General features: G+C 42.0%; 3 protein-coding genes across 5 annotated transcripts in view; 2 read left to right on the top strand and 1 right to left on the bottom strand.

Annotated features, from left to right (window-relative positions):
- The window catches only part of LOC136425015 (microfibril-associated glycoprotein 4-like), a 43778-nt gene extending 16469 nt beyond the window's left edge, over nucleotides 1-27309 (top strand). The window contains exons 1-8 of one of the 3 annotated variants that reach the window (XM_066413718.1): nucleotides 16884-17048; nucleotides 17161-18028; nucleotides 18645-18808; nucleotides 19348-19442; nucleotides 24049-24208; nucleotides 24666-24828; nucleotides 25201-25352; nucleotides 26985-27309. In XM_066413718.1, coding sequence (XP_066269815.1) covers nucleotides 17792-18028; nucleotides 18645-18808; nucleotides 19348-19442; nucleotides 24049-24208; nucleotides 24666-24828; nucleotides 25201-25352; nucleotides 26985-27147 — 1134 coding nt within the window. In that variant the 5' untranslated portion in view covers nucleotides 16884-17048; nucleotides 17161-17791 and the 3' untranslated portion in view covers nucleotides 27148-27309. Of the gene's footprint in view, nucleotides 1-16883; nucleotides 17049-17160; nucleotides 18029-18644; nucleotides 18809-19347; nucleotides 19455-24048; nucleotides 24209-24665; nucleotides 24829-25200; nucleotides 25353-26984 lie in introns of those variants that run through there. The other 2 variants (XM_066413717.1, XM_066413716.1) reach the window with 2 other exon arrangements.
- Nucleotides 105-6780, top strand: LOC136425014 (ficolin-3-like). Its single transcript, XM_066413715.1, has 9 exons — nucleotides 105-695; nucleotides 1334-1398; nucleotides 2043-2217; nucleotides 2713-2835; nucleotides 3445-3605; nucleotides 4208-4277; nucleotides 4722-4854; nucleotides 5542-5726; nucleotides 6038-6780. The coding sequence occupies exons 1-9, from the start codon at nucleotides 479-481 to the stop codon at nucleotides 6154-6156; spliced, it is 1248 nt and encodes a 415-aa protein (XP_066269812.1). The 5' UTR covers nucleotides 105-478; the 3' UTR covers nucleotides 6157-6780.
- Nucleotides 7656-15941, bottom strand: LOC136425010 (angiopoietin-related protein 1-like). Its single transcript, XM_066413710.1, has 9 exons — nucleotides 15829-15941; nucleotides 14801-14944; nucleotides 13493-13627; nucleotides 12448-12592; nucleotides 11549-11783; nucleotides 10677-10842; nucleotides 10338-10499; nucleotides 8619-8753; nucleotides 7656-8121 (listed from the first exon to the last, which is right to left on the bottom strand). The coding sequence occupies exons 2-9, from the start codon at nucleotides 14941-14943 to the stop codon at nucleotides 7923-7925; spliced, it is 1320 nt and encodes a 439-aa protein (XP_066269807.1). The 5' UTR covers nucleotide 14944; nucleotides 15829-15941; the 3' UTR covers nucleotides 7656-7922.
- Nucleotides 27310-27415: the final 106 nt, after the last annotated feature.

Genomic DNA, 27415 nt, shown 5'->3' with positions numbered 1-27415 from the left:
ACAGGCCTAATCTGTGGAGCTCTGATAAACTGGACAAATATTCAATAGTTCAGGGACAACGAACGTTACCTCCAGTCCGAGGCTCACGGGGGTTTTTAGACTAGTCGTTAAGAAGACTTCTTAGTCACAACATTGAGGCTATAATTCACTGAAGGGACCATCGGTTCTGTATCTCTGTTTGCGGAATATATTTCAATTTGAAAAAAATTAATTCATACCTCTGTTTCTTGTGCCTAACACGTATTACAATGACCACTGTATTGAAAGGTCTGGATGAACAAATTGCGAAAATACACCTCTACCTATTGTAGGATGTGTATTACTGGTGGTAAACTTCGGAAGCTAAACAGAATGGTCTGCTAATGCCGTAGCGACTTGGTATCCCGATCCAGACCCCAGCTACCCCTATCACAACCTCCATCCCGAGCACTACTCCTTCAGCCACAGTGCACTGTGTGTACTTTGTATCAAGAAAAAGATGGCGAGGTATCGGCACGTATCTCTCTTCTTCTGCGGAATTCTCGCTCTTTCTTCGGCCCAAACGGATCCGATTCCCAACTATGAAGTGACCGAACATGGCGGCAGCTGTCGGTACTCGCTCCTGGTGGAGAAGCCTGCCGGCGGATGTCAGCAGACCTACTCCCCCCGGAAACACCTCACAGATCTACAGAACCGCATGGAAAACTTGGACCGAGGTAAGGCATCAGCTCTGCACGTTTCAAAAACTTCAGAAAATTAAATTTCATCAATCATATCTTTTTATTACATGCTTGATTGTGTAGTATCATGTATGATTGGAAAGCTTGATTACTGGTCTTTATAATAACAAAATTTGTTATACAAGCACAACCGTAATCAAAACATACATGGTATCATTTTAAAATGGAAAAAATCAAGCTTTTCAGTGGTATACAATGCTTGTCGTCAAACAAACATCGGACAGATATGTGATATATGATATAATGCGTTTCATAACGTATAAATTGCGGAGAGGAATCGACCGAAACTAAGTGTTATAGTACAACCAAATTGAGAAACTGTAAATGCCGTAATTATAGAATGGAATCTGAAAATATAAATTAGAGATTCCATTACAGGTGAATTTGATGTATGACTAGCAACTTGGCATTTTCATACTTTCATCAAGTTAGTACTACTACCAATGCATGCGCAGCACATTTCAGCAGATTGAGCAAACTTTGATGTAAACTATAACAAAGAAAAGGGCATTGTCGTTCCGAACATCCTGGTGCGGATTCAGCCTCGGGTAATCACGCCACCTGGCGGTTTATTTTCAAAATGTAACTGATTATGTATTTCACATTTCCTTCAGCGATTGACATGGCCGAGGAAAGGCGGTCTGAGACTTTTATGGAAAATAAAAACAAGCTGCTGAAGGTAGGAGAGATTCTTTATGCTGTTGTGATATACACCCAGAGTTTCACGACCTCTTATCGTCGTCAGCTGATGCTAGCCTTTACAACTGACGTATTCGAAATGTTTCCCAAAGATTGTGCATCATATTAGTCAATATTCCTCCCTACCCCCTGAAAACACAAATTTTCAAAGTATGAAAGTCTTGTCTTAGTAACGACGGCTATATAAGTATGATATTCTTGTTGTTGTTTTTTAGTGTAAAGTTAAAAGGGATGTCCTCATTGTGCAAGCGCAATGCAGACTCACTGCGAGGCCATATGGATTAAATTCCGTGGGTCCGTGGGATGGAGTTCAATTTTAGGGTCGGCCCCAGCTCGGACATGATGTAAGGGATTGCGTTCTCCATTTCGGATGGTGACGCTTTCGGATGGTGGCGCTTTAGGCGTTAGCGCCAAACTTCTGCACGTAGAAGAACCCAACACACGTATCGAGAAGAGCGCGAGGCCGCATTGCACTACTAGCTACGGAAAAAGCGTCATGCTTCGTCCTCAGTCTGAAGTTCGACCTTTACCCTTTATCTAGATCTAGGCCAAGATGACCTGTACTTTAAATCCCGTTGGGACCGAATTCATCCATTTGTCCTTATTTCTTTCTTCGTCCTCCAGGAGGAAGCAGCGCGCCTAGCGGTAGAGAACGAGATAACAGAGATCCAGTTCCACACACAGAATTTAGAGGACTCCAATGACAGCTTGAGAGAGCAGCTTCAGGGACAGACAGCAAAAATGAAACAACTACAGGACCAGATCAAGAACCTCAACACAGCCATAAGTCAGCTGATAGGTACGCCATGTCCGTCTCACATGTCGTTGGGTTAAGCGGATATCTCACAGGCCCAACTTGCGGAAGGCTTTCCGAATTGGCGCAAACCGGCAAAAATTTGTAACCTGGGTACCATCCTCCGTAGTAGCCGCTGGCACAAAAAAACGCTTGATAGCCATCTTCTTGATTTTATTTTTTTTTAGCCAGCGGTTACTACGGAGGATGGCACCCAGGCGCAATTCATTTATTCCTTTAGAACTTTCAATCTTCGGGATTTATGTGCACTTGTCCAAGAAAACGAAGATCAACATGGATGAGACTAGGATTTTGTCAGCAAAATGTCAACGTGTCCAAAATTATTTGAATTGATTTTTGAATTGTTCTGTTTTTACAGCTGAACACCTTTACCAATTCGAAGGTATCTTAGATATGCATCCTGGTTATTTTTAGAATGTGTGAATGGTTATTCTACATAATAACATTTGTTCTTTGCTCATAATATATTCCTATGTGCAGATAAAAAGACGGAAACTGAATCAGACAAAGGTCCGTCGGAAACAGCCGGCAGTCCGACCACAACAGCGGGGACACCAGGACCCGTGCCGACCGGAACCGAGCAGCCAACAACGGAGTTTAGAGGTTAGAACCATCTGCGGTCTAGCATACCTACGGTAGTCGTCATAGTGAGATAACGAGCGATCGAATCCTCAAAAATAGAATCTTGTTTGACGCCTGTTAACCAGTGGAACTATAACCATCTCAACGACACGGGTAAATAGTACCGTATGTTATACATATGACCTCTGTCTAGATATGACTCATATTATATAACATACATTTAACTCAAGTGTTGTTTCAAGCTGCCTAGAATTGATCACCCTACTTAGATATTCCACTCTCAGCGTCGTGAAAGTAGAACTGGACTCGTGACCATTTGTTATTCCTTTCTGATCATAATGTTTGTGTGTAGTCTGTGTGTCATGTGTGTATCATAGACATACGCAATTTATTTCCCTAATTTCCTTGTATGACTTCTGTAGTAAGTCTGCTTTAATTTTGGTGAAAATCAAAAAGCAACCAGGATTTCAGTAGCATCCTTACGGCACCCTGGATTATTATTTATGTTGTGTCTGTCTGTCGGTAAGTAACTGCGTGCATTTCCACACTGCAGTTATTGTGTCTTCTACCAGGGAGCGCTTTTTGTTTGCTCTTTCTTACTGCCCTGTTTGCATTGATTTCCATTGGCAGATTGTACGTTGTTGAAGAAAGATACTCCGGGCGAAGAGAGCGGCGTGAAAACCATGGTTCTCCCTGACGGCCAGGACTACACGGCGTTCTGTGACTTCAGCAGCCCGGGAGGACCATGGACCGTCATACAGAGGAGACGCGAGGCTCATGGCGACAAACAGGTGGGAACATTTGGAAGAAAGAGATATTCTACACAGGCGAGACACTGCTCTCGTCAAACGGATGAAGGACTCATGTTTGGTTTTAAAGCGGCTTTCTCATTGCGCCAAAATTTCGCAAATCAATTTCTCACCTAGAATTACGATTTTCTTAATATGAAAAAAATCGCAATTGGCAAAATGGCACAAAAAAAGCGCAAAGCGGTGAACATTCTTCTATTGCTGAAAATCCCTCTTTGATTGATTTTGAATCATTGTATATTGATTCTCAATTATGTGGCGACAGGGCGATTTCCAATTCTGCCTAGTGTTATGATAAACTAGGACATACTTGAAAACAAGTTTGAAAGGAATTTCTTTATTCCTGGAAAGCGGATTAAGGGTTAAGATGGTATCGAACACCTTAACCAACATTGCAAACACCATATCACCGGTGATTTACGGAGGTTTGTGTAAAACGGACTTTTGTTTTGATGCTGTTAGTCTGAAGCAAAGCAGGCGAGTCCAGAAAGGTTGTCAGAACAGAAACCAGGGCTCCAAACCTGAGGAAGGGAGGATAACGTTAGTCATGTCTTAGTCACACGTCTGTTTCTGTGTCCTTCTAGGTTGACTTCTTCAAGACATGGGACGAATACAGAAGAGGTTTTGGAAACCCTGATGGAGAATACTGGATAGGTGAGACAGTTTACTCTCTTATTTACCATCTATGGGTTCTAAAGCCCCAGGCACATCTAGCGATAGTCGTATGTGAAAACTTACTTTCAAACCCTTACTGAGAGCAGACCGATAGAACCGTTTAATGTTACGCCTGGATTGACCGAAAATGTTGTGAAAGGTAACTAAAGAAGAAAGAACTTACATAATTTCTTTCTTTTTTTCCAAAAACTTTGAGAGTGAAAATTATTTGATGTGAGTATCTTTGACAATGAAATCTGATATTTCTACTTTAAAACAATTCACAAAAGGGTTCAGACTTGATTTAAATTCTATTGCTACGGATCGGTAAAGCAATCTTTGCTTTGTCGTAGTTTACAAGTTTTTGGATTAACCTGTAAAGTGATGTTGTGTTTGTCGTAGTTTATGAAGATTTTAAACCATCAAAGTGATGTTTCCTCCCAGGTAACCACGCCCTCCACCAGCTGACCAAACATGGCGACTACGAACTAAGGATTGAACTGCGCATGACTGAGGACGAGCGGGCGCATGCGCATTACGACATGTTCAGGGTCCTGGGAGCGGACTCAAAATATCAGTAGGCAGAATTCTTTTCAGTCACCATTCATTTTGGGTCAAGTCTCAGATAACGATCTAATGACTACAGTGCCTTCAGCGCTTCTGTAAAATCTCGTGTGATTTCTGCAATCTTCAAAGTTGGTTTTGTGGGTATTCTATATCACATTTGCTATGTATCTGAGGTGAGGATTATATTCGTTTATGACAATTTATAGGAATTAGCTAGCTATAGGTCACTTGCACAAGGAGTAATAAACCATAATTAATGCGCTCTAATGCAAACTTTTCTCATCCACCGCCTTATTTATTTATACATTAGTTTGGCTTTTCAGCACACACAATCAGGGCTGCCCAACATAACATTTTTACTTCTTCCACTTTGGGTCAGCAATACTGATTCCTATTTCCTCATCGTTAGAGTGAAATATTAGTAACGTAGCGGTACCTATTATCGTGCTGTACCCATTATCGTTCACTTTGTGTCACGTCCACATGTCGAGGTGTATTGTGCAAAGGCCAGTTCTCATGAGCAATTAAGAACATAAGTATAATCCTTAGTCATGACTCTCCTATATACAAAGCAATTAGAATGGGTTTCCATGTAGAAACAAAACGAAATAATCTCCTAAAGCCGTGATTTGGAAGTTATGCATGACGCACTTCATGTGTAATTTGACACCACTCTGTCCACCCGTGTGTTCCCCAGGTTGAAGCTGGGTCAGTACAGCGGCACGGCTGGCGACGCCATGTTCGTCCACCGGAACCAGCCGTTCAGCACCAGGGACAGGGAGCATGACACTCTGGCCAGCGGCAACTGCGCCAGGGCTTACCGCGGGGGGTGGTGGTACGCCAAGTGCTTCGATGCTAATCTGAATGGAGAATACACTAAAGGTAACGAGAAGTATATTATAACAAATGCAATAGAAAACAGTTTCTTCTTAGAAGGTCAAGTCGTTTTCTGTTCCTTCAAATATTCTTTCACCGTTTGGTAACGTTACGCAGAAAATTACTCATTACTAATTACTTATGTAATTAATTACTCATTAAGTATTTTGCGAAGAAGGCGGTAGTTTAGTAACTGTAGATAGTAGTGGCAAAAAAAGACTAGACTCTTGTCCTTACCATGTTGCCACACAGCTTGATTTAAAGCTTGATTTAGTCAGGCTGCTTCTCACTGTTTCTCCATTGGGTCTTCCCTGCAGAGGCCGAGGCTAACCTGTCGTCTGTGAGCTGGGTGCCATGGCGAGGCTACAAACCCATCCCGCATGTGGAAATGAAGATCCGCCACAAGACGGCCGAGGACAGCCCCAGCGAACCTTAGTCTATACTTCCAACTTAGTTCTGGTCACAGTACATTTTTGTAGAGATTTTGTACGTTATTTCAGCACACAAGGTACAGCTCTTACCAAGAAGCTTTCTATCTGTCCCCCGATCCTTCTCAAGTAGAAACGTCGCGATTCGAGTTAAATTTCTGGAGTCCAGAATTTTAACTCACATGACCTGAAACAAAGTTTGACGTCAGCAACTGGTTAAATAGGCCCGGCAATTGGTAATGGCCCCCGTCACTGTCATTTTCATTCGAAGTAGATTATGTTTGATCTTTCTTAGCTTGTTAATCATTTCTATTTCTAAACGTAGGTAATAAGACTGCAGTAGACTGTAGGACCTATAATAAAGTATAAATCATGCAAATTGCTTCCTTATTTTGCATGAATAATGAGGAAAATCTACATTTGCAGTGTTTTCCACTAAAGGACTCGAATACATAAGTAACATATGTAGTTTATGATCCCACTTTCCTGTAATGTGTGGGTTTTGTGATGTTAAGAGGAGAATAGTTTTCTTATTGTCTGTAAACGTGGAGAACTTAGGATGGATTATTATGATTGAATGGGAATGTCATGCAAAACATGCAAGTATGAATAAAACACACAAAACGTAAAAAGATGAGTTCTTTAGCGATGAATTTCGTTGAGAGCCCTGTCAAATTACCCCGTCGCAGCGACGCCGCCAACGTGCCGTGGGTCCAGTGTGATAGGGATTTCATGTGTTTCTTTGCTATCTGGCTTGTATTGTTTGAGAGATGGCCACCATTTACACGGAGACGAGTTGATAAGTAACCTACTGCAGAGGTCCTATATAGCAGGTGTGACAACAGAAATGAGATGATTGGGATATAAACTAACCATAGTCCTGATGCCACGCTACTTTTTTTTTTACCTCTAAACACTGACTATGCAAACCACCCTATATGTGTGTTACTACTTACTTTGTTCGTTTACAGCCCAATGCATGATTAGACAGGGCAGTTTCATCGCTTTTTTGCAGCAGGGTTTACTATGAATTAGGGGGGGTTGTTACCATTACCCTTTAACGTTCTTGAGGCACCTCCTCTAACACGGGGCCCCCATTTTACGACCCTTCCGACAGACGGGTGCAGCCCCAACCGAGATGTCCTGACCCAGGGGTGAATCGAGGTCTCCCACTTACCAACTAATTGTCACCAGGAGCTCAACTGTGAGGCTGCTACCAGCTGAGCTACAGGGACTTCCTTTGTGGATGTTATCAACCTTTCGTAAATCATATTACTGAGCGTAAGTAGCAAAACCTATGGGGAAACCTGTCCATTATCATCATTCTGTGAAGGACTTCACTACGTGACATAAAAACCAATAAGATCATTCTGTACCGGTGGAGACACGTTTGGAACCGTGCTTCTAACAAGGGTGGCTTCATGGAAACGTGGCGTCAGTAGTAGCTATACAGTACACGAGATACGCGTTTGCAAGTGAGCCACAAAAAAAAAACGTTGCTATAACACTTGATACGTATGTTTTTATTAATAGTTGCGCCAGTGTGTTTGACGTAATTTCAAGCTGACAGTATTAGTCCAGAGGGAAAACTCCTTTTGTATGATCTGTGTCTATCAGAATTTTTTAAAGACTCACAATGACATATGGAATCATTCGATAAGACGCTATCTTGACTAGAATTTTCTCTCGTTTTCACTTATGCTGTTTTTCGAATTTCTAACATGAATTTCCTCCCGTATTGGGACCATTATTAAGATGTTACACATGGACTTCTCTACCCCGCAGCGGGCTTGGGGGGATTGTAGTTCATGTGACGTATCATCATGGTGGACTCCTTCAGGCCTTTGTAGCCGTTGAACGGCAGCCAGAAGCCAGCATTCCCGGTGGGGCTTTTGGCGCTGTAGTAGCCGTTCAGGTTAGCGTCGAAACAATGGTCATTGTACCACCATCCTCCCTTGTAGGCCTTTGCACAACTAGAAGAGAAACCGCGTGGAAAGGTAAACAAGCTCATTTTGGGCACAAATTCCAAATTATTACGACTTGTAACTTTTCTACATTGTTACACCTTCGTCCAACATTCAACAGATGCAGACATATATGATATTGGCATGTAAACAAGTACTAATCGAGGCCATACATTTATAAACTAACTAGTGGATAAATCATCTTGGACTCGGTTCGTCCTGCCGAGCGGTGGGGAACACTCTGGACTCGCGCCAACTCACGCAACCTTTCTGAGACCTTTCTGGCAACTTTGACCTACCTTCCTGTTAGTCCTAACATTCAAACGCCTATTGCGGAACTGCGGACACACACCATTGTCAATAAACAAACACCAGCTGAAGCCTCCGTTTTCTCGGAGTTGATAAAAGCAACTTGTTGAACGTCTTGACACTTGTTGAACTGACGTTACGTAGTGACAGTCTATGTCCTCCACACTTAATTAATGTACAGCCATCATGGCGCCCACCTGTCTAGTTTGTAGGGGCCGGTGTCACGGTCTTTCGTGCTAAACGGCATTCCGTTGTGCGTCATCAAGGCGTTCCCGGCATTGCCCGAGTACTTCCCGACGGTCAACTTGTACTTGTTATTTTCAGTGTCAATTCTGAAAGAGGAGCAAAGATGAATATGTTAGACCTGAACTGTTGAACAGTTCACAGATCATGTGATGATCTATGGTATTTCTTTGCAATACAAGTCGAGTTTTTCAGGGCAATATGAGCCTTGACTGTTTCTTTCTTTGTTTGTGTGTGTCTGTTTGTTTGTTTGTTTGTTTGTTTGTTCACATTGCATACCCGGTAAACAGCCTCATAGCGTAACACCTCAGGTTTGAACTGAACAGTACAAGCTGTATATACGGGCAGATTTATTCTATCTAATCACACCAGCATTAGCCCTACTCTTATCGTTAAGTTAGGTGGATTCTTTTACCTGCTTGAGATGTGGCTCTTCTCAAACACGATATTTATATCTGAGTAGAGTGAGGACATTGTCATGAAACGCCTTTTCAAGTGCGGAACAAGGGGGCCTTATACGGGGTCGAACTCAGTACCTTCTGATTCAACGATCTAACCACAAGGCCAACGTGCTTAGTCTGGGTTAGTACCAGCCTTTTTAGCTTTAGTCCGCTCCCCAAAATCTTTTTTATGCCTAATGAAATCATATCACGCTGAATCGGATCATCTATCTAAAAAAGCAACAACATTGAACGCCGGGCTTTTGTGGCGTCTGTCTAAGAAAAACCGAACCAGACAACACAATACACATCCTACCAAAGCAATGAACTGAATGTTTATATTCTACAACAGTAAATTTCAGATCAACTCGTAGATTTACGTCAGTCGCTGTGATGGAACTGTAGCGCATGTTATCTAACCATAAGAGCCGTTTATCTATAGAAGTTTTTTAAACAACGAGGTTCCGTTTTAAAAAAAACATCTCTGGGCGATAATGTCGCCTAGCTTTAGAACGACCGTCGTTTAGATCGGGCAGCATTCCACGTGGCTCCCAATGGAAATGTCGGAACATACAAAACCCAGCCCCACTAATCATGATAGTTTTTGGTATTTTTGGAGACATTTCTTGTGACCTAGGTAAATGTCAAAATACAATGTCACTCCAACATATGGGGACGCCAATTATCCATTTTTTTCGGACGGACGATCTGCAGTTGGTAGAAAGCTCAGTGCACATAAATGTGAAATGAAACGCTTAATTCTCGTTTATATCAGATGCCCTTTTAATATACTCATGAAATTAGATCAACGTTCAATAATGTATAGGTAATTATCACCAAGAACACAAGAAGTACCGTATAAATTATAATGCCATTCCTTTTGTCATCCATTTTCCACTACACGTCAAATGTAAGGCTAGGATCCCGTAAATTCCCATGCACTTTCCAAGTCCAGGTATGTAAGAAAAAATCTAGTACCGTACACGGCGATCCCGGAAAGCCAAGTACACAGCCAGTACACGGTGAATTTGACGGGTGTGTGAGGGCCCGCATACTCCCTGAAATTCGACTTTTTGTGCAGTGCGATCCGCTACCGGCCGGGATCCGTGGGGAGCGGACGGAAGCTAAAAAGGCTGGTACTCAGACTACAACGTGCTACCGTGACTGAGGATCATGCCACTACTACCACCCTGGATCCCTTTCAAGACGTCACAACCTGTCCTCTGTACTGACCTGAAGTTGTCATAGACGGCGTATTTCCTCAAGCCTTGTGTGTCCACCATTTCGATGCGCAGTCGGAAGTTCTGTCCTTTCGTCACCTTGTAGACCTTCTCCAGCCCCCACCAGTAGGATAACATGGGTTGTCCGAATCCGTTCTTGTAATCGTTCCACGGCCTGGGCACAACAGAAGTCTCTTTCAATTGTCTCTACACATGATGTAGATAACATATTGATATTTTGAGGTGACTTTCTTTTCTTTTTCAGTTTATTGGATACCCAATGTGGTCATATGAGTTATTCAGCTGAAATGTGGATTACAATTATCATATGCCTGTCAAACGGTGTACTTGCCTGTCAAACGTCGGTATGGCCGCATTACGCCTCTGGATGACGGTCCATCCGCCACCGTCTGTGTCCATGTCACAGTAGGTGATGACGTAGCTAGTCTCCCCTGGTAACTTGGTGCTGTACAGGCCAGACTTCTTACTGGGGTCCGTCTGGTGGATCAATCCACAATCTAAAACAGGCGAAACAAAGATTCAGAACTCAAGAAAAGAAGCAGCAAGGTAATCCTCTTAAACAGTTGAAAAAATTAAGGTGACCATATGTTTTCATCCATTTAAAACCTGAGATATCTAATCCACCTATGACTGTTTTGTAAAATTACCTTACCATCTCAACTAGCATGTGGAACCACGTTTTAGATTACTTGATGTCAAACATCTAAAATCATTCACTTGTTTTAATGCAGTAGTGCTCTGTTTGTACAACAACTTAGGCATAATTCACCCCCTGGCTGCAAGTGAATGTTTTTGATAATAAACCAATTCATGTATCTATACATTGCCTTCGTGAAACGAAAGTTTTGTAAACACTTGGTGTTTGTGTGTTTGTGACGGTCTTGTCTATCTACAATTCTGTTATTGGCATTTGAATGCTAGGCACGTCTACACTAACAGGAAGTTGGGTCAAAGTTGGTAGAACTGAACCCATAGCTCAGACGTGGTACAGAGTTTAGGGAAGATGCTACTAATTCACGGGGTTATGTTTGTGGACTGTCTATTTGCTTGTGTTTTCAAAGTCTTGTATTTCTATATGCTTGCTCATTTATTTATTTAATAATTGTTTATCGCGACAACCAGAAGACCAGTACAAGCGCATCCATTTACTAAACATACTACAGGGCTACACCATGTCAGTGGAAACCGTTTTCAGCTACAAACCTTTGGGGTGGGTAGGCTTCGTAGCCGTACCGGTGGCGGTACCAGGGTTGGTACCGGTAGTGGTACCGGGTTTGGCGCCGGTGGTGGTACCAGGGTTGGTACCGGTGGTGGTACCGGGTTTGGCACCGGTGGTGGTACCGGGTTTGGCACCGGTGGTGGTACCGGTGGTGGTACCGGGTTTGGCACTCATGGCGGCTCTTTTAACTGCATTGGCCTTGGCTTCCAGAGCATTGAGCTTGAAAAACAACAGACCTAAATGTAGTAACTTGTTCCTGACAAAGTCATTTGAGACAGATAAGAATATTTCTCTGTGAAGAAAAAAAACACAATGACGTGTATTGAAAGGCATTTTAAAACTTATTTCATCCTTATACGATATCCGAAGGCAGTCTTCAAATCATTTCACTGATCAATAGAGATGCGCTTTTTTTTCAAGTACTAGATAAACATTTGTAGGTATGACGTCTTGTCAAATGAAGCAAAGTCCTCTTGAGCGGGTCTCTCACTGATGTGCGCCAAATCACGCCAGGCATACGCAAAGTGGCGCAATTTGTAGCCTGAGATTGCCTTTTTTTAGATCTTTAAAATAAGTCGCCATTCGAAAAATAGTTCAAATTCATGTATTTTAAGACATCTTACCTATGTTGCACCAAGTATCATATCAAGTGAACATGCATTTTAAAGCATGTTTTTCAATAATTGTAATTTCTTAAAATTCTGAGTGGCAATATATACTGCGAATTCTTATATCCTGCTCATCGGGGCTTCCCACGCAAATGCGTCGCACGCCAGTGTCACCGCAAGGGAACATTGGCGCAAATTCGCTAAAATGGCGCAGTTTGGCGCAATCCAGTGAGATAACCGCTCATGACCCAGGAACTTAAGAAGTGAACATGTACTTTTGTCTTGAATTGCTGCATCTTCGTCTTCAGGTCAGTGATAGCCTGTTGCGTCCCGGCAGCGGTCTGGGTGGTAGCGGCGGCGGCCGCCTCCTGGGCTTCTGCCTTTTTAATCAACGTTCCAACCTTTTTGCCCAAATCTACCCTGATGATAAGACAACCGCGCGGTTCAAAAGTCGTATTGTACATGACTCGCATTGTAGATTTGTAAAACTCTTACGGAAAAGTGCAACTGATTTAAGTAGCGTTATGGCCATAAACCCTGGGTCGCTGCTGTGACTGGTAGACTACATGTAGAGACGTCTTGCCAGATGTACATTAGCATAAGACATGAAATTTGTAGTAGGGGTGATAAAAAGAATGCTGTAATTCAATGTCAAATTGTAGGAACATACGATAAGGTTGTGAACACAAAGACGTAGCTGACATTTTCTGTGCATGACTGACACTGTCTTGCACGTTTTACAGTAAGCACAGATGCCTTGAACATACAGAAACCCCTTTAACACTTGCCTAACCTCCCATAGACTGATATGACCTTTAGACTATCACTCATAACGTCCATTATAGTCTGACAGAGCGACTACCGTTCTAATCACCACTCGACGATGTTTCTACACTATTAAAGTGAAGTATGGCGACTCATAGGAAATAGAAAAGAAAGAAGGATTTCTTTAAAAGACTGACCACGCATGTAAATCCCTTGTAAGTTTTCGCATAGGGCTATACTGATTTGATAATATGGATGATATTCTCTGGGCACTGCAAAACTGATGCGAGCGTGCGAAGAAAAATAAAATCTGGCCCAAAAGATATTAATTTTATCATCATGCTATCTACGTGGCCAGGTAGGTTTCACAAATGACTGAGCTTAGTATACATGATACATAGAACAATAAATACCCCCAAAAAAGTACGTTATTGACATATTTTTACGGTATGGTCGCAAAATTCTTTGGGGAAACGGATGAAAATTGATGCAGGTGGGTATACCATCGATATACATGTAACAAGGTTAGTGTGGCCTAATGTAAACCCTTTGTACCTTTTAGTCCTCTCTGACGTCAAGGATCCTTCCAGAGTTTTCTTTTTGTCACCCAGCTTCTTCGTCAGGTCCGTCATTTTTGTCTTGAGGGCGGCGGCTGGGGCTTTCTGTGTGCCGATGTCCTTGGTCACGGTACTGTATGGGGACATCACGGTAGAAGGAGTCAGAGTGAGTTTGCTATGAAGTTTGATTTTTGATATCATGATGCTGACTTAGAAATCCATTAGATTAGAAAGTCTGATCTACCCTTCCTGGAGTCATAAAAACACAGAGCGTACATACACACGATTTAACACACAAGACGTTCATACGTACGACTACAACACGCATAATGACACTACAGAGCAACATACTTCATTTCAACTGCTCAATATCTTCATCAGTGAAAATGCAAATATCTGAGGAGTTAGTACCCTAGGTACGTATTGATAATTCTTGATATTTTGATGAGTTTTTTGTTTTGTTTTGTTTTGTTTCCTTTTAGATATACCAGGCTTCGGAAAAATGATAACATTTTTTTTCCATTAGCGGCTATCCCTTCGAACTGCAGGTTTAGGTTTGTAACTTCGATATCTCTTAAATTATCAATTTTTTACGGATTGATGTTTATAACTTGAAGCCATATATTTTGAATTGCAGTCGTTAATGTCATTTGCAAGCTTGGTGGCTGAAAAACTATGAGATTTCGATGATTTCTGCTTGTGAAGTGGCATTATAGATTAGTCTCTCAAAAGATTGGCTCTGTTTTAGCCTCTGTCAGCCTCCTTTCAAACTGCAGAGCAGGGAAACATAACGCGTCTCGGAGGTTTGTGTTCTTTAAGAAGACGTTCTTAATTTTGCGTGTCTGTTGTTCAAAGTGCTCTCAAATCGACAGGGAAATATTAATCAACTTTTATTAGATTAATTTCTTGACAATCGTACTTGGTACACTGTATGGCAACAACTATTCGACAACGACACTACAAAGCTAATCTATCCTAAAATTAGAACTGTGAAATACTATCGACAACAGAAGTCAAGTACAAAGAAATGTAGGCGCATACAGGAGCTGAACATTACAACAATACATGGAAACTATCAGTCTGTGTAACTAACAGGCACCAAAGGCGGCTTGAAAGAGTAGAAATCGGCCCGGTGGACAGATACCATGCCAGAGGAGTTAGCCCGCCATAGCTTCTTTATGGCTAATTTCTACTCTGTCAAGCCGCCTCTGGAGCCTGGTAGAGGCTATCAGATAGGGCGTGAAATAGACTCTTCAAACAGTCTAACAGTCATAGCTAACAAAAATGAACAAATGAACATACTTACGTCGAGCACGCCGCCGTGTTTTGGGTCGGCACGGCGTAGGGATTCTTTGGACAAGGAAGGGGCTTGTTGGCTCCCTGTGCGGGCTGCGTGAGGCACACCACCGCCACCACCACAGCCGCCAACAGCAGCCTCGTACTGTCCATCCTGGGAAATAGGCACAGCGCGTGCGGCGTTAGGATACTGTTGGGGGCTCGAGGAAATGGACATTTCAAACATAAAGAACTTCTGATATTGGAGTTGTTCTTGTGTTTTCTCTCTCTCCAATATCCTATGTTCCACCAACCTGATGAAATTGTTTTCGGGGATAAAGAACTTCTAATTAAAAAATATGCGAACGATCGGTTGTATACTAGAATTAATAATTCAATCGAACTTTATTGCATAACGATTGTAACAGGCGACATGTACACTATAATTCCCAATTGACAGTCTAATTCTGGAAATTCATGATTCTTAGATTTGGGAAGAAAATAACATTGTCTAATATTGATGATATTACATCATAATGCAAAATACCAAAAAGTAAAAGGAAAACATGTTTTGTTCTATATAATGTACAGGTTGGCCAAATTCTGCCTGACGTCCCCAGAATTGTGAAAAACTGCGCATATCCCAGGAGACATTCAATTGTGACCTAGATATTCATAATCTTTTCTTACATCCTACTTGTAGAACTTAATTCATTCGGTTAATCTACTAACAACAAAATCAAAGTTCTCCGGAATCAGACTGTCAGTCCGGATTGTATTTATTCGATCGTATATAGTACAACTAGTAGAACTTCTGTAGAATCTGCATGAACAATTTGCCCCCCCCCCCCCCCCCCAGAGTTATAGAAGTATATCATTTTCCTGACGGTAACGCCAACATGGCCCAGACCGGGATAGAACTCATGCATTTTGCAAATCATCATTTCGCGTTAAGTGGCCATGCAGATTCCTCCGCAACCTCAGCGCACATCCCGACTGACACAGCTATCTTATCATGTCAGTAAATACCCGAAGCATCATAAGAAAACATTTGCTCACCTGGCTGGTTTGGTAACGCTGGGATAAGTACTGGTGCTATAGAGCTGTCTCAATACCAGACTGGGGGCAGGCTTGTATCACGAGGTGGTTAAAGATCAAACGACACTTATTTGTTTACCGTCACTCTGGATAAAAACCTTGGGCGTCGTGCAAATTTACATACAGCATGTTTTCTCAGTGATATCGGGGGCATCATAATGTGCTGTTGTTGTTTTCCGTGTGACACTGGCTATGAATTCAGTAATTCTTGTAATGGAGTGTTCTTCTGTACTGTAGATTTACTCAAACTGTACCATACCATAAGCGTATATATTTGCCCGTTTATTTCTTTGTTTCTTTCCCCCCTCTCTCTTTGAAGCTTTTTTGGTACTGCAGCGGAAATTCCCGTTTTTTTATTTTCTGTTCTAGCATTGCCGTGGTCATTTTTCAGGGACACATTTAGCTTTTGACTCTGGGAAAAATTAGTGCAGGTTTCGGCCTCCTAACAGCTGGTTCCGAAATGTAGGGGTGTGTTTTTTTTTCGGAAGCTTTGGAGGACACTAAATGAACGGATTTTTATGTAAGAATATGTGATGTAATGGTGAGTTTATTTACATGTTGTACTACCACAATACACAGAAATATTTCAGGAGGTCTGACATTCCAAAACCTATTTCGAGAGAGTTGTTTTACATACAGCACTAGATCGTCGATTACAATGGATATGTTGATATGTATCCAGTTTTTTCCAATACTGACAAACGGCATTGATATGAATAATGATTACTGTTACAGATTATGAAACATATTATGAAAATCAGTGCTTTTTCAGTTCAAACCTTTCGGGAAAGTAATCGAATACAGTTTTGCAGTTTTGCAACGAAGATCATGAGTTAGTCTCCTCAGTTTCTAGAGAAGTAAAAATTGCGGTTTGGGCAAGAATCCTGCATGAGCGAGTTGTCCCTGTATTTTTCCATCGACAGGTTCATTGACCTGATTGACACGTCTATTGTGTGATTCTCCTTGTCCCTGGAACAGGGGCTGATCAGAGTCCGCCCGTCCTGTCCTCGTTATCGTCCCACATGCTGAGGAAGCAAACAGCTGATAGAGGAACAAACATTTGTCCAAAAGCCGATTCAACACAAACAAATGGATTCTGACCCTAAAGGTGATATGGACGTCGCACTATTTTGTGTACAAATGCAGATTTGAGGCTGAGAATGTCATCAAGCGGCAAACAGGTATTTCTGTTGTTGTTATTTTTCTTTTCTGATTATTCGGATGAATATGAGTTGATTTTACTGGGGTTGGTCATATCATAAGATATGAACGTTTGTCTCGTCTTCCGTACAGATCATTTGGACCTTGTACAGCCGCAAAGTCGTCCCCTGTAATAGCAGACGCACTCTTCTCATGAGAACTGATCCATGGAACTGAACACCGCTTGATACAACAACGCCGACTAGCGGAGGTAGCCTGAACGCCAGCAATCATAGCGCTCTTAAAGAAGCCACCCTACCATACAATATAGAAGGAGAGAGAAGAGAGGCCTTTATTCGGACACACGTTTGCCATTGATACTGGTACACAGACTATACGCAAACTCTCTGAGTATGGGTGTGTTTGCGGCTGTTTAAATGATCACCTGATATTTCTGATACAAACTTTTTGTGAGCTTTGTTATGTTTGAGGATTAAGCCAATCGGATTTAACGCTTGCCAGCCGCCAACACTACTTTGCACATTAAATTAACACCTATTGTCTCCCTAATACAGCTCCCAAATTGATTAGCACCCCTTTTCATTTTCCTGGTATGGTTGATTTTTTCTAAAGTTCGGAGACGTAGAACTCAACTTTTCTCACCTTGAGTCTATATCCCTAAGTAGTCAAAGAAATCCTAAGTTTTCAAATTCGAAAGGGACGAACAATTTCAGTAGCCACGAGGATACTTGACCACCGCTGGACTATCAAAAGCTGATCAAAAATGGCGGCAGAGAAACTGGGAGTCCTGTTGGTGTTTGTAGCGGTGATTTCTCGGTGTGCTGCTGACTGTGATCAGCGGCTGACGGTATCAGCGACAGACTCCCCGGCATGCGCGGACCGAGCACAGGACTTCCGCAAACTCGCGGAGGAGTCACAGAAACGACAGCAGAAAATACAGGCGGTGAAGGAACACGGCATGGTGGATACTACCATGTTGGAAAATGAACACAAGATACAGGTAACGTGTTTCAATACATTTTACATTCAATAATAAGAGATACATAATTCTACCAGTCGTGACAACAAGAAGAAGCAATGATAATCATTTTTTTAGGTTATTTGGGTGCGTAAATTGTGGGTTTATTGTCTATTTGTAACAACAATAATATCAGGCATCAAAACATAGTAAAGAGAAAATAAATACACACTGAAATTCAGTAAGTTATCAGATATCGCTGAAAAGTCTTTGTGTCAGAATGGACAAAAATACAACAACTAATGCTCGAGTGACAACTAATGCTCTTAACTTATCACTTTTACCAAGATGATTATGTTTTTGTAGCAGCATAACTAAAGAAGCTATAAATTAATCTGTAAGATACTTGGTATGTAGGTGTTGACACAATGAAGGTCAAGTTTGAGTACTTGCCTTCTGGCGGTTTTCTAGGGTACTGCAGGAAACCTTCCGGTTTTAATCTATTGTTGCATCAGTTTCGGGGTTCGCAGGGGATGTTATCCATATAATCAAATCAACATGACCTTACAGTGCAGTACCTGTACATGTAGCTAGGTGGACATTTCACTCACATACCAGCACCGTTACCTAACTGTCATTTCACCATTGACAACCACAGATTGAGGGAAGGAAGGCGTCGGGACAAGCTGCTACAGAACATGACTCCAAGGTGGGGGGCATTCTGGAGGACATGGGCCGGCTCCAGAGACTCTTTACCGACAGCGAGCCTCAGTATGAACAACTTCAAGAAAGTTTGGAGCAAATGAAGAAATTGTTGCTGAAGTAAGCGTAATAGATAATACATGTTTTAAGTACCTTGAACAAACAAACAGAATAAACCGTCTGTACTAATTTTATACTCAGAATATCTTTTTTTCAAAAGTCCCACTTGTGGTATACCAAATTGGCATTTGAAAAAAATATGTTAACATCTGATTCAAGACACTCTAGCAGATGCCGTGAAGATAACCATAGAATGTATCTAGCTAACAATGCTAACAATATCTGAAAAACATCAGCGCTCACCAAGCATCTAAAAACGTATTCCTCATTCGGACATTTTTTTTTAATAGGTTTAGAGTATGCATGTTCTGTAAGCTTCTCCCCGCAAATCTGTGCCATGATAAGAGAGCATATTGAAGTGAAGAAGTCTGCATTGAAGATGTCTTTTGGGGATCAATTAACAGTAAACTGTTGTGCCTTCAGCTAATTTTATTGTGTGTTCCATTGTAGCTTTAGATGATAATAGATTTGAGACCTATTTTGACCTCATTATACGGCTGAGCCATTATCCTTGATAACACTTGTCCTACAATGTCCAGTCTGGAGGCCGGAGGGCTGTCCCGCCTGGATGGACCGGGTGTGGGCCGGACAGACGGGGTGGACGCTGGGCAGGGTGCTACTGACCAGCCGAGAGGTAAACCCAACGGTTTGTTATTAATAAACGTAAAATATTCACACACTCATTCATTCATTCATTTACTTACTCACTCACTCCATCCCTACCTCACTCACTCACTCACCCATTCAATCATTCACCCATTCACTCATTCACTCACTCAGTAGCTTACTCGGTCACTCACCCACCCGCTCATTCATTCCTTCATTCATTTACAAACGCACTCATTCATTCATTCATTAATTCACTGAATCACTCACCACGTATTCATTCATTCATTCACTCACTCACTCTTTCTCTTATTCGCTCACTCACGAACTCACTCACACTCACTCACGAACTCACGACAGTATGAGTCCAGTGTTGATGGAGTCTACAGTGTTGTTGTTGTTGTTGACAGATTGTTCCGATGTGAAGAGACAGGATGAGTTCAGTGCTGATGGAGTCTACAGTGTTGTTGTTGTTGTTGACAGATTGTTCCGATGTGAAGAGACAGGATGAGTCCAGTGCTGATGGAGTTGACAGTGTTGTTGTTGTTTTGTGACCGATTGTTTCGATGGAAGAGACAGGATGAGTCCAGTGTTGATTGAGTCTACAGTGTTGTTGTTGTTGTTGACAGATTGTTCCGATGTGAAGAGACAGGATGAGTCCAGTGCTGATGGAGTTGACAGTGTTGTTGTTGTTTTGTGACAGATTGTTTCGATGGAAGAGACAGGATGAGTCCAGTGTTGATGGAGTCTACAGTGTTGTTGTTGTTGTTGACAGATTGTTCCGATGTGAAGAGACAGGATGAGTCCAGTGCTGATGGAGTCTACAGTGTTGTTGTTGTTGTTGACAGATTGTTTCGATGGAAGAGACAGGATGAGTCCAGTCTTGATGGAGTCTACAGTGTTGTTGTTGTTGTTGTTGACAGATTGTTCCGATGTGAAGAGACAGGATGAGTTCAGTGCTGATGGAGTTGACAGTGTTGTTGTTGTTGTTGACAGATTGTTCCGATGTGTAGAGACAGGATGAGTCCAGTGTTGATGGAGTCTACAGTGTTGTTGTTGTTTTGTGACAGATTGTTTCGATGGAAGAGACAGGATGAGTCCAGTGCTGATGGAGTCTACAGTGTTGTTGTTGTTTTGTGACAGATTGTTTCGATGGAAGAGACAGGATGAGTCCAATGTTGATGGAGTCTACAGTGTTGTTGTTGTTGTTGACAGATTGTTCCGATGTGAAGAGACAGGATGAGTCCAGTGCTGATGGAGTTGACAGTGTTGTTGTTGTTTTGTGACAGATTGTTTCGATGGAAGAGACAGGATGAGTCCAGTGTTGATGGAGTCTACAGTGTTGTTGTTGTTGTTGACAGATTGTTCCGATGTGAAGAGACAGTATGAGTCCAGTGCTGATGGAGTTGACAGTGTTGTTGTTGTTTTGTGACAGATTGTTTCGATGGAAGAGACAGGATGAGTCCAGTGTTGATGGAGTCTACAGTGTTGTTGTTGTTGTTGTTGTTGACAGATTGTTCCGATGTGAAGAGACAGGATGAGTTCAGTGCTGATGGAGTTGACAGTGTTGTTGTTGTTGTTGACAGATTGTTCCGATGTGTAGAGACAGGATGAGTCCAGTGTTGATGGAGTCTACAGTGTTGGTGTTGTTTTGTGACAGATTGTTTCGATGGAAGAGACAGGATGAGTCCAGTGTTGATGGAGTCTACAGTGTTGTTGTTGTTGTTGTTGACAGATTGTTCTGATGTGAAGAGACAGGATGAGTCCAGTGCTGATGGAGTCTACAGTGTTGTTGTTGTTGTTGTTGTTGTTGACAGATTGTTCCGATGTGAAGAGACAGGATGAGTTCAGTGCTGATGGAGTTGACAGTGTTGTTGTTGTTGTTGACAGATTGTTCCGATGTGAAGAGACAGGATGAGTTCAGTGCTGATGGAGTTGACAGTGTTGTTGTTGTTTTGTGACAGATTGTTTCGATGGAAGAGACAAGATGAGTCTAGTGTTGATGGAGTTGACAGTGTTGTTGTTGTTGTTGACAGATTGTTCTGATGTGAAGAGACAGGATGAGTTCAGTGCTGATGGAGTCTACAGTGTTGTTGTTGTTGTTGACAGATTGTTCTGATGTGAAGAGACAGGATGAGTTCAGTGCTGATGGAGTCTACAGTGTTCTTGTTATTGTTGTTGTTGTTGACAGATTGTTCCGATGTGAAGAGACAGGATGAGTCCAGTGTTGATGGAGTTGACAGTGTTGTTGTTGTTGTTGACAGATTGTTTCGATGTGAAGAGACAGGATGAGTCCAGTGCTGATGGAGTCTACAGTGTTGTTGTTGTTGTTGACAGATTGTTCTGATGTGAAGAGACAGGATGAGTTCAGTGCTGATGGAGTCTACAGTGTTGTTGTTATTGTTGTTGTTGTTGACAGATTGTTCCGATGTGAAGAGACAGGATGAGTCCAGTGTTGATGGAGTTGACAGTGTTGTTGTTGTTGTTGACAGATTGTTTCGATGGAAGAGACAGGATGAGTCCAGTGCTGATGGAGTCTACAGTGTTGTTGTTGTTGTTGACAGATTGTTCCGATGTGAAGAGACAGGATGAGTTCAGTGCTGACGGAGTCTACAGTGTTGTTGTTGTTGCTGACAGATTGTTCTGATGTGAAGAGACAGGATGAGTCCAGTGCTGATGGAGTCTACAGTGTTGTTGTTGTTGTTGACAGATTGTTCCGATGTGAAGAGACAGGATGAGTTCAGTGCTGATGGAGTTGACAGTGTTGTTGTTGTTGTTGACAGATTGTTCTGATGTGAAGAGACAGGATGAGTCCAGTGTTGATGGAGTCTACAGTGTTGTTGTTGTTGTTGACAGATTGTTCCGATGTGAAGAGACAGGATGAGTTCAGCGCTGATGGAGTTTACAGTGTTGTTGTCTTGTTGACAGATTGTTCCGATGTGAAGAGACAGGATGAGTCCAGTGTTGATGGAGTTGACAGTGTTGTTGTTGTTTTGTGACAGATTGTTTCGATGGAAGAGACAGGATGAGTCCAGTGTTGATGGAGTTGACAGTGTTGTTGTTGTTGTTGACAGATTGTTCCGATGTGAAGAGACAGGATGAGTCCAGTGTTGATGGAGTCTACAGTGTTGTTGTTGTTGTTGACAGATTGTTCTGATGTGAAGAGACAGGATGAGTTCAGTGCTGATGGAGTCTACAGTGTTGTTGTTGTTGTTGTTGTTGTTGTTGACAGATTGTTCCGATGTGAAGAGACAGGATGAGTCCAGTGTTGATGGAGTTGACAGTGTTGTTGTTGTTGTTGACAGATTGTTTCGATGGAAGAGACAGGATGAGTCCAGTGTTGATGGAGTCTACAGTGTTGTTATTGTTGTTGACAGATTGTTCCGATGTGAAGAGACAGGATGAGTTCAGTGCTGATGGAGTCTACAGTGTTGTTGTTGTTGTTGACAGATTGTTCTGATGTGAAGAGACAGGATGAGTCCAGTGCTGATGGAGTCTACAGTGTTGTTGTTGCTGTTGTTGTTGACAGATTGTTCCGATGTGAAGAGACAGGATGAGTTCAGTGCTGATGGAGTTGACAGTGTTGTTGTTGTTGTTGACAGATTGTTCTGATGTGAAGAGACAGGATGAGTCCAGTGTTGATGGAGTCTACAGTGTTGTTGTTGTTGTTGACAGATTGTTCCGATGTGAAGAGACAGGATGAGTTCAGCGCTGATGGAGTTGACAGTGATGTTGTCTTGTTGACAGATTGTTCCGATGTGAAGAGACAGGATGAGTCCGGTGCTGATGGAGTCTACAGTGTTGTTGTTGTTGTTGTTGACAGATTGTTCCGATGTGAAGAGACAGGATGAGTTCAGTGCTAATGGAGTCTACAGTGTTGATGTTGTTTTTGACAGATTGTTCCGATGTGAAGAGACAAGATGAGTCCAGTGTTGATGGAGTCTACAGTGTTGTTGTTGTTGTTGACAGATTGTTCCGATGTGAAGAGACAGGATGAGTCCAGTGCTGATGGAGTTGACAGTGTTGTTGTTGTTGTTGACAGATTGTTTCGATGGAAGAGACAGGATGAGTCCAGAGCTGATGGAGTCTACAGTGTTGTTGTTGTTGTTGACAGATTGTTCCGATGTGAAGAGACAGGATGAGTTCAGTGCTGATGGAGTTGACAGTGTTGTTGTTGTTGTTGACAGATTGTTCTGATGTGAAGAGACAGGATGAGTCCAGTGTTGATGGAGTCTACAGTGTTGTTGTTGTTGTTGACAGATTGTTCCGATGTGAAGAGACAGGATGAGTTCAGCGCTGATGGAGTTTACAGTGATGTTGTCTTGTTGACAGATTGTTCCGATGTGAAGAGACAGGATGAGTCCAGTGCTGATGGAGTCTACAGTGTTGTTGTTGTTGTTGACAGATTGTTTCGATGTGAAGAGACAGGATGAGTCCAGTGTTGATGGAGTCTACAGTGTTGTTGATGTTGTTTTTGACAGATTGTTCGGATGTGAAGAGACAGGATGAGTTCAGTGCTGATGGAGTCTACAGTGTTGATGTTGTTTTGTGACAGATTGTTCCGATGTGAAGAGACAGGATGAGTCCAGTGCTGATGGAGTCTACAGTGTTGTTGTTGTTGTTGTTGTTGACAGATTGTTCCGATGTGAAGAGACAGGATGAGTCCAGTGCTGATGGAGTCTACAGTGTTGTTGTTGATGGTGAGGATGTGCGCGTGTTCTGTGACATGACTACAGCAGGGGGAGGCTGGACTGTCATGCAGAGGAGGATGAGCGGTGGAGAAAACTTCTTCCGGTGAGTTCTAAAAGACACAGGGACTCATGTCCCTCTTCCGCGGCCTATGAAAACGGGGTTGTTTTCGGTCCGTGCGTGTGTTGGTTTGTCCTGGCGTGTGTCGATAGTTGATTGCATATTGTGACTTGACAGGATGTAATGCGGGATATAGTGCAAGCAGACACTGGCAGGAATGGAAGGTTGGTCCCGCAGCGGGTAGAATGGGGAGGTTGCTCGGCGCAGGTGCAAATTAAGTTGTTCCCACATAGACAGAATTAGCGAGAAATTCACAATTACTTTTAAATTATGAAATTCACAAATCTTTAAATAATCACAAATGTTGCTCGTTGTCTCAGATTCTTTCCAAGACGATTAAGGAAATCTGAAATCTTCATGAAAATCCTAATTAGTTTGGGGAGTGCTACACATGGTCAGACAAGCCGGGCTCTTACATGGATGTTTCCTATATATTTTGTAGAAGCTGGGATGAGTACAGGGCAGGTTTTGGGCAGCCGACTGCAGAGTACTGGCTGGGAAATGACCGGCTGCACCAGCTGACCGCCGGGCGGGACTACCTCCTGTATGTGCAGCTGGAGGACCAGGAAGGACTGAAGGCGTTCGCACAGTACTCATCATTCCAGGTGATGTCTCTTACTGAGGAACATCATTGCCTCCGGAACAACGGATTGTAATCAGTTCGCGTGTTTGTGTCTTTCTTTGTCTGTCTGTTTGTTTGTTTGTTTGTTTTGTTGTGTGTCAAATATTATTTGAATATTTAAAAGTGACAGCCTGTCAGGATGTAAGGCAGAAATTGTGTAATAGGATACTTGGAGGATTGGAAGTCAGTGGAGGCTTTAGTCCAATTTTGTAGACAGGCAAGCTGACTCATGACTACTCGCACACAGGTCTTTAGGGGTACTCATTTGGAGCTTATATCTGTAGTCTTCCTCTTAGTATGATCCATGTCTTCAACAATATCTAACAAAATAGAATTGTCTGCTGCCTTGTTTTAGATCGGAAGTGCAGAGGAGAAGTACAGACTGCGTGTATCCGGATATAACGGTTCTGCAGGGGACGCTCTGGACAAACATGACCAACAGTTCTTCAGCACAAAGGACAGGGATAATGACGGGAATGCGGCCATCAATTGTGCTGAAGGGTACAGGTAGGTTCTACCGACAATCATCATCTAATCTAAACCATTTCAGTCTAAAGCTTTTGAAAGGATTCACATTGAGCGAGATATGTGAATATATAGTGTTCCAAAGTATCTCTGAGCATGTTTTCTCAGATTTTATTATCTCCATGAAAAATGGAGATATTGTTTTGGGTGTGTCTGTGTGTGTGTTTGTTTGTTTGTCTGTCTGTCTGTCTGTGTGTTTCCGCACTTCTGTAGTCAGCATAACTAGGGAACCTCTTGATGGATTACGATGATATTTGGTATGTGGGCAGGTGTTGTGAAGCCGAAGTTCAAGGTTGATTTTGGGCCCCCTGGTATGTGACCTTGGTACTGCAGCAGACCTTCAATTTTCGTATCTTTTGACCTGGACGTGTTGTGGTCTTGATTTTTGGGTGGTAGATAGCTTGTGATGTAATAAAAAAGTGGTGTAGGTTTGGGCCCCCTAGCAGCTTCCTCTGGAACTGCAGGCGCCTTTTTGGGAAAATCTTCTCAGGAGAATAACTGAACAAAGGAACAACGGATTTCCATGATATTTAGTATGCAGGTAGCTTAGATAAAGATATACACAATGAAGTGCAAATTATGCTAATCGGGACTTAATTTGCAAAGCTAATGAGGAAAATCTATATTTGCAGTGTTTTCCATTATCAGACTCAATTACATGTAACGTATGTAGTTTATGGAAAGTTGATCATCAACAGATACCAATTATGCAAATAAATTCTTAATTTGCATAGTTAATGCAAAACACCATATCTAATCTAATTGGAAAATTATAGGACTGTCAATATGATACTTAGTATGCAAATAGCTTAGACAGAGATATACATAAAGAAGTGCAAATTATGCTAATTGTGACTTAATTTGCATAGCTAATGAGGAAAATCTATATTTGCAGTGTTTTCCATTATCAGACTCAAATACATGTAACATATGTAGTTCATGGAAAGTGGAGCAACAACAGATACCAATTATGCAAATAAATTCCTGATTTGCATAATCAATACAAAAACACCTGTCAATATTGCAACATGTGTAAGTTAGAAAAGGTGTTTATGACCAAGCATATATTATGCAAATGTGCAAGTCATTTGCATGTATAGAATTGTTCATGGAGATATCAGGTCGTGGAACTCTTGTTTATTGTGAAATCACTGAATTTATGGTTTTGGTAACGTTAAGGGTTTTCTGATTTACCTTTTCTTACGCGTGAAAGTTGCAAACCGAAATTGAGTTAATTTGTCCGACAAGTACCAGCAGTAAATGATTTCTTCACATGTCTGATCTCAGATTTGACAAAGTACTGAAACGAATACATCAACTTTTACCAAAGAAAGCAGACATAGGGGTACTCCACTGGAAGGACATGGTTGGAAATTTTAACTTTGTTTTTAAGTTTGTTGCCTTGTTTGTTGTTTTTTGTTTGATAAACGGAGCAAGGCAAATAGCAATTCACAAGTAGTCTAGTGCCCAATGGTTCCAAGTTTCAAGGGTTTCAAGGGATACAAGTTTCTATGAAAGAATAACATTGAATGTGGAGAATACAAATAATAACCAACTACTTTTGTATCCTCATGTTAAACCATTTTCTTGCCTGCCCTGCCTCCCCCTGTACAGAGGAGGCTGGTGGTATTACCCAGGCTGTGTCCAGACTAACCTGAACGGACTGTACCAAGGCTCGGGGAACCTGGGGAGGGGAGTCACCTGGCTGCCATGGAGAGGAAACCACAGCCTCAAGCGCACAGAGATGAAGATGCGACCTAAAGACTTTGTTGTATAGTTTGTGGGCTTTATGATGCACACTTTGATTCTTCATTGCAAAGTTAACGTTCTGATATGTTCTCGGATTTTAGCTGTAACGTAAATTAGAAATGCCGCAGACTAACACAATAATAATGTCAGTTTCTTACCAGTTGTAACAGGTTATGCTATGAGAAATAAACACGTGGTCATTATAGACATCTATCTGACGTGCTTTTGTATTCTTTTTAAAACTGGGAGTTGTGAGTAGTTGCATTGGAGGTATAACTGTCAAACTTACGCACCGT

Source organism: Branchiostoma lanceolatum, chromosome 19 (assembly GCF_035083965.1).
Source record: "Branchiostoma lanceolatum isolate klBraLanc5 chromosome 19, klBraLanc5.hap2, whole genome shotgun sequence".
In the NCBI taxonomy this organism is placed as follows: Eukaryota; Metazoa; Chordata; class Leptocardii; order Amphioxiformes; family Branchiostomatidae; genus Branchiostoma; species Branchiostoma lanceolatum.
This window is presented reverse-complemented; position numbering and strand designations above follow the sequence as displayed.

Bases quoted from the DNA above. Each gene is read 5' to 3' on its own strand.
- LOC136425010 (XM_066413710.1), bottom strand. From the start codon at position 14,943: ATGGACAGTACGAGGCTGCTGTTGGCGGCTGTGGTGGTGGCGGTGGTG. The intron at 10,500-10,676 runs GCAAGTACACCG...TGTTGTGCCCAG, and splicing joins GCCATACCGACGTTTGACAG to GCCGTGGAACGATTACAAGA. The intron at 8,754-10,337 runs GTCAGTACAGAG...CTCCTCTTTCAG, and splicing joins GCCGTCTATGACAACTTCAG to AATTGACACTGAAAATAACA.
- LOC136425014 (XM_066413715.1), top strand. From the start codon at position 479: ATGGCGAGGTATCGGCACGTATCTCTCTTCTTCTGCGGAATTCTCGCT. The intron at 1,399-2,042 runs GTAGGAGAGATT...TTCGTCCTCCAG, and splicing joins ATAAAAACAAGCTGCTGAAG to GAGGAAGCAGCGCGCCTAGC. The intron at 2,218-2,712 runs GTACGCCATGTC...TCCTATGTGCAG, and splicing joins AGCCATAAGTCAGCTGATAG to ATAAAAAGACGGAAACTGAA.